The sequence below is a fragment of the Cottoperca gobio genome, chromosome 22 (assembly GCF_900634415.1).
Source record: "Cottoperca gobio chromosome 22, fCotGob3.1, whole genome shotgun sequence".
NCBI lineage: Eukaryota > Metazoa > Chordata > Actinopteri > Perciformes > Bovichtidae > Cottoperca > Cottoperca gobio.
The window spans coordinates 2,588,866-2,596,365 of NC_041376.1; the positions used below are offsets into that span (position 1 = coordinate 2,588,866).

At 39.1% G+C, this 7,500-nt stretch overlaps 1 protein-coding gene across 2 annotated transcripts in view; it reads right to left on the reverse strand.

Moving 5' to 3' along the window:
- The window catches only part of pacs2 (phosphofurin acidic cluster sorting protein 2), a 63,012-nt gene that overhangs the window by 30,186 nt on the left and 25,326 nt on the right, over positions 1-7,500 (reverse strand). For both annotated transcript variants that reach the window (XM_029461288.1, XM_029461287.1), the window contains exon 2: positions 1-24. This exon is cut by the window's left edge and continues 64 nt beyond it. In XM_029461288.1, coding sequence (XP_029317148.1) covers positions 1-24 — 24 coding nt within the window. The remainder of the gene's footprint in view (positions 25-7,500) is intronic.

A 7,500-nucleotide genomic window follows, 5' to 3' on the forward strand; every position in this document is an offset into this window, starting at 1 on the left:
TTCTTCAGAGTCAGAGTGCAAAGTCTGCAGGAGGAGAAAAGGTTTAAACGTTGAGCAGCGTGTTACCAGAAGGCGGGACATTGTTAGCGTCTCACAGATTGATTGATATCTGTGTATATGGATTCTACGGAAGCCCTGACGCACCAAAAAGTGGCCCAAAAGTTGCACTTGAACACACCGTACATGCTGCGCCTGCAATACCTCTCCACACCAGCAGGTGGCAGCAGTCTGAATCCACCATTCAAACGCGACGGCGTAAATAAAAACAAGAAACAGCGCTTTCCTTCCATTTTCAACAAACATCCGTCTCATGATGTTGTAAAACATCTTGGATTCAGAAAAGATTAAGATGAAAAATAAACAAAATCTGGATTTAAGTTCGTTTCTCTTCTCGTGCACTGATTCGCTGAACAGCCAATCAGAGGGATGTATTTTGCCGACAGCGTGGGACACACCGCAGAAAACAGGGGCAATAAATATTATCCTGGCAAAAACTTTTTAAGTGTTAAACACAGAAGAGAAAACTATTTAGATAACAGAAAAAGCTTTTTAAAATACTTTTATTGCAATAGAATCATAAGGTACACCTTATATATATAAAATATATTGTGTTTGCAATTATTATGAATTATGTATTTTATACATCCAGTGATAGAAACAGAAAGAAACACAAAATGTATTTCAAAGGCACACAGGGAGCTTTACTGTGTGTGTGTGTGTGTGTGTGTGTGAGTATGTGTGTGTGTGTGTGTGTGTGTGTGTGTTTGGGGGGGGGTCAGCGTGCTTTAACAAGCCCGTCACGATTTTTTGAGACACTTCCTCAAAAGAAGGAAAGTGAAAAAGGAGCTTTTCTTTTGAGGCCCTTTCACTGGATGCTGAAGCCTTTTATCATCCGGATCCTTTTAACTGCAGAATCCATCAGTGTTGACGGTGCGATGACATCACTGATGAATTATTCGGGGACACAACAACATGGCGTGGAGTGTCGTTCAGCAACGAGGGATGCTTTTCAACAACAGCGACGGTTTAGAAGAAGTGGGTCAAAACTGGCATGAAGGAGACACTACAGGTGAACAGGGTCATACATGTTGTACACACTACAGGTGAACAGAGTCATACATGTTGTACACACTACAGGTGAACAGAGTCATACATGTTGTACACACTACAGGTGAACAGAGTCATACATGTTGTACACACTACAGGTGAACAGGGTCATACATGTTGTACACACTACAGGTGAACAGGGTCATACATGTTGTACACACTACAGGTGAACAGGGTCATACATGTTGTACACACTACAGGTGAACAGGGTCATACATGTTGTACACACTACAGGTGAACAGAGTCATACATGTTGTACACACTACAGGTGAACAGGGTCATACATGTTGTACACACTACAGGTGAACAGGGTCATACATGTTGTACACACTACAGGTGAACAGAGTCATACATGTTGTACACACTACAGGTGACAGAGTCATACATGTTGTACACACTACAGGTGAAGTCATAACATGTTGTAACACACTAGTGAACAGGGTCATACATGTTGTACACACTACAGGTGAACAGAGTCATACATGTTGTACACACTACAGGTGAACAGAGTCATACATGTTGTACACACTACAGGTGAACAGAGTCATACATGTTGTACACACTACAGGTGAACAGGGTCATACATGTTGTACACACTACAGGTGAACAGAGTCATACATGTTGTACACACTACAGGTGAACAGAGTCATACATGTTGTACACACTACAGGTGAACAGGGTCATACATGTTGTACACACTACAGGTGAACAGAGTCATACCATGTTGTTACACACTACAGGTGAACAGAGTCACTACATGTTGTACACACTACAGGTGAAACAGAGTCATACATGTTGTACAACACTACAGGTGAACAGGGTCATACATGTTGTACACACTACAGGTGAACAGAGTCATACATGTTGTACACACTACAGGTGAAACAGAGTCATACATGTTGTACACACTACAGGTGAACAGAGTCATACATGTAACTAACAGATATATATTCTGAAGGTGCTCGTGCAGCTCTGGACCCAAAGACTTCAGTTACACGTCTGCAGGCAGGCGTGCTGAGAGACATAACGCTGCGTCTCTGCAGCCGAGGGCCATCAATCAGACTTCCACAGAGAAAGCAAAACATTGGGATGGAGGGAGAAGCAGCGGTGACAATGGCCGCTGTGCAGAAGCCCCCGCCGACTGAATGAAGACCTTTCTCTTCTTCAGCTGAGCCCAACAAACCTCCGGCACAATGGACACAAACAGAGAAGGCTGCATTGTCTCCGGCCCTCACACGGACAATATGCAGCTTCATTGTACTCGACGCTGTTCCCATTGGTTCCAAGCCCACAACGCCATTTATTTCAGTTATGCAAGGTGGTGCGTGCTGCTTTGCGTAGGCGGACAAATTACATCTGCTCGGCTAAAATAAGTCACAATGTGTTTCTGTGCTCTATGAGCTAATCTGCCCACAGGAGCAGCACATGTTGTTTCTGATGAAACAGGATCTGTGTGACCCACTTCTCTCCACTCAGCAACTTCAACTGGCTTCATTTCCCCCAAAGATTCTGCTTCATTAAAAACATTTGAGTTCTTCGCTGATGTATGAATATAACAGACTAAATGTTGAGAGGAAAGGAAAGCTGCACGCTTAATGGATTCATCGATGATGATGGAAACAATCGCCACCCGATTCAAACTCTGCACTGGAAACGTTTCTCTGTGAGGTCACACCCTCATCACAGCTGCATGTTATATTATCACCAGGGTTACTGCGGATCCTTAACAAGTCTTAAATTCATTACACTTAAAGCCTTAATTGGTCTTAAATCAGTCTTCAAAAGTCCTGAAGCTGCCGACACATGTAGGATTTTATTCATCTTTTTATGAAGAGCTGCAATTTAAAATCTCTGAATAATTGGTAACATTTATTTTGGATGATTTATCTTGGATCAGGAACAACAACACTCATATTGTTCTCCGTGTGTTCCACACCAGAAGCGTTCAAATTCAATATTTAAAGAAGTTCATCGAACCAAAAACGTTATGTTTTATACAATATGTATTTGGGTAAAATTGTCCCTAAACGTAAGTAATTAGGTCATTTTTTTATTTGTGGTTGTTGTAAAGTTAAGCTGTAAGAACTTCAACAGTGAGCTGCAGCGAGGAGGATCTTTAAGTGTCGTCTCCCTTTGAGACATAAGGATGAAAAATAAGTGCTACCTTGCAGTGGAGGATGCACTCACTGCCCCCAGCTGACGCCTGCGTGCTCTGAGCGTGTGTGTTCAGACACACACTCAGCACACAGCTGCTGTTTCTGTGCTGCAGCAGAGCAACATGTTCTGCAGCCCCAGAGGACTCCTGCTGGAACACACGGCCCGCCGGCTGCAGGCCCAGCGTGGCTGATCGCACCGTAACAAGCCCTTCCTCTGCCACCACAACAAACCAACAGGAACTTGTTTTGGCGTCAGTGATGCAGAGACACATGGACACTCACTGAACGTAAACAGGATGTTACGGAAATCTCTCTCCATGAATGTGAGACTGTGAGGAGGTTTAATGTCATGAACACCAAACGGTCATCAAGGCCAAACATAACAATAAATAACACATTATATAATATTAATTTATTATATATATATATATAATAAATATATATATATATAAATATATATATTATACATATCATAAGTAAAGATATTATTATACTATATAGTAATATATATCTTATACTATATTATAAAATAATATATTATACATAATATAATAAATATATAATAATTATACCTATCTTATATATATATCTATATTATACCATATATTATATATATATATATTATACATTATATATAATATATTAACACATATAATATATATCTTATATTATACATATATAATATATATATATATTATACATATATATATATATATATATTAATATATATATACTATATCATTATATATATATTCTACTATATAGATATATTATTATATATTACTATATATTATATATATATATAGAGATATATAGATTACATAATATATCTCTAATTATATAGATATATATATATAGATATATATCACTAATATATAATCTATCTGTAATCTATGTAAGACTTTATAATATCTCTATCTCATCTCTATATCTATATCTACTCTATATATATATATACTCTCTATATCCTATATATATAATAATTATTATAGCAATATATCATATATACTATCTATTCTCTCACTATATATTATATTCTCTATATATATGATATTCTATATATATATAATATATATGTAAATATGTAATATATATATATGTATATAGATGTAATAGTATAATATATATTATATCTATTATATATATTATCTATAATATATATATATATATATATATATATATATATATATATATGGTTGTGTTGGTTTTTTAATTTGATTATTTTTTATTCTTAAAATGGAAGCAACTGTAGAAATCCATTCCCCCTCAGGACAAAATAATAAATATCCAGGTTTGTTCCCTCTGTTGACGCTCGGAGCCCTCGTCGCTGCAGTGATGATGAGATTTCCAACTTACACAACCGCACCACTTCCTGCTCCCCGAACCTCACACCACACACAGGACACACTTAAATAGATGCCTTGGACACGATTGTAAAGAATCGAGCTAATAGCGTATCAGATATCCTGAAGAGGAAGCCGTCCAAAGGGCTTTCATTTGAATACTCCACTGCATGATGGGTCTAATCCTCCCCGAGGACACACAGTGCGTGTGTCAGATGGGAAGGATCGTCGTCTAAACCCTGGAGTGAAACGAGTCGAATTTCAGGGAATTGCGATCATTTGCCGCAAGCATTTACTGAAAGGAAGGAAGGAAGAGGGAAATAAATAAAGAGCGAAGGAAAGAAAGAGCTAAATAATAAAGAGCTAAATAAATAAAGTGAAAAATAAATAAAGTGAAAAATAAATAAGAACAAAATAAATAAAGAACAAAATAAATAAAGAACAAAATAAATAAAGAACAAAATAAATAAAGTGAAAATAAAGAAAGTGAAAAATAAGAAAAAATAAATAAAGAACAAAATAAATAAAGAACAAAATAAATAAAGAGCTAAATAAATAAAGTGAAAAATAAATAAAGAGCTAAATAAATAAAGAGTTAAATAAATAAAGTGAAAAATAAATAAAGAGCTAAATAAATAAAGAGCTAAATATTAAGTGCAAAGGAAATAAAGACAGAAATCATTTTGACCCTAAAAAGCGATTTAAAAAAACACTAAAACTGATCATTTCAGTGAAAGAAAAATAACTAAATCTGAATGAGGACATCTGGTGCCGAACAGCTTTCATCCAACAGCAGCAAAACTTACGATGGAGTTACGATCTCTGCATTATTTATTATATATTATTACAAGTTCAAAGGTGTTATTCAAAGTTACAGCTGAGGTGCTCCGTCACAGGGACGCAGTGAAAACAACAACAGGCTGAATCACATTTCTGAATCTATTGTGTTCAGAGCAGCAGAAGAAGAAGAAGAGGAAGGAGAAGAAGAAGAGGAAGAAGAAGAGGAAGAAGAAGAAGAAGAAGAAGAAGAGGAAGGAGAAGCAGTAGAAGAAGTCCTCGTGCACAGCCTGCAGCGGCCTCATGCTGCACACTGTTACCTCTCCCTCCGGTTCTCCTGAGGCTCACATGTGATCTTGTTCACTCGTGTGTAACAACATTAGTGAGTGAATGTAAACATCTAAACTGCTTCAGTTATTCAGGTTCTGGCAGATTTGAGAATCCACATTATTCCAGCTCTCAGTATGTTTTTACATTTTTCTTATTTAAATATTCCCGCAGGGTGTCCGGTGGTGCGGTGACCAGCGGGTCAGTGAAGTCGGGACATTAGTGTTGCTGGTGTTCAGCTCTATAAATCAAAGTCCATTTCTTAATGAAAGAATTCAGGCTTTTCATTCTCAAATCCTGCTGCGACATGTCGCCTGTAAGTGGGCACAATGCGTAGAGAATGGGAAAGTAAACAACAGAATTAAAGACACACACACACACACACACACACACACACACACACACACACACACACACACACACACACACACACACACACACACACACACACACACACAACACACAAACACACACACACACACACGCACACACACGCACACACGCACACGGCAGGAGGGTGTTTGTGTTTGATGGCGTTGCAGTGACGAAGGTGCTGTAGGTTCATCCTGAGGCCTCTGTTGCATAATTACATAATTGTAAATTAAAGTGTAAACAAGTCGTGTCAGAAGGTAAATAGCAGCCATGTCGCCTCACAAGGAGATGACGGCACTCACGCTGAGGTTACTCGCCAAAAACGTTCCCGTCTACACTGAATACAGAGTTTCAGAAACCTTCACGCTGACAAGTTTTACAAAAGCTCCGTCAGAACACTTTGCACTCGAAGAGCTAATATCTGAAACACAAGACCTGCAGGAAATACACACACACACACACACACACACACACAGCTACACACACACACAGCTACACACAACTACACACACACACACACACACACACACACACACAACTACACACACACACCCTCTGATAATGTTTAATTCACACGTTCTGCTTTTCTGCTCACACGCTGCATGAATTTCCAGGGGTTGCCATGGAAATACTTTTTTCCTTCCTGCTCTGATGTAGGTTAACCATCAGTTATGAATAGAGTGTGTGTGAGTGTGTGTGAGTGTGTGTGGGTGTGTGTGTGAGTGAGAGTGTGTGTGAGTGTGAGAGTGTGTGTGAGTGTGAGTGTGATGAGTGTGTGTGAGTTGTGGAGAGTGTGTGGTGTGTGTGTGATTGTGTGAGTGAGGGTGGCGTGAGAGTGTGTGTGAGTGTGAGATTGGTGGGTGAGTGTGAGAGTGTGGTTGAGTGTGAGAGTGTGTGTGATTGTGAGATTGTGTTGTTAGTGTTATAAGTGTGTGTGAGTCTGAGAGTGTGTGTTTGGTGTGTGAGTGTGTGAATGTGTGTGAGTGTGTCGAGTGTGTTGCGTTGTGAGTGCGTGTGTGTGTTTGGTGTTGTGCGAGTTGATGTGTGTGAGTGTGTGCGAGTTTGTGTGAGTGTGTGTGTGGTTGTGTGTGTGAGGTTGTGTGTGTGTGTGTGTGTGTGTGTGTGTGTGTGAGTGTGTGTGAGTGCTGTGTGTCTGTGTAGTGAGTGGTTGTGAGTGCTGTGTGAGTGTGCTGTGTGTGTTGTGTGTGAGTGTGGTGTGAGGGTGTGAGTGATGTGTGCAGTGTGTGTGTGGTGTGTTGTGTGTCTTTGTGTTGTGATGTGTGGGTGTGTGTTTTTGTGTTTGTTTGTGTGAGTTTTGTGTCGAGTGCTGTGTTTGTTGTGTGTGTGATTTTTTTGTGGTTGTGTTGTGTTTGGTGTGTTTTGTTGTGTGTTGTTGTGTTGGGTGTTTGAGTGTGTGT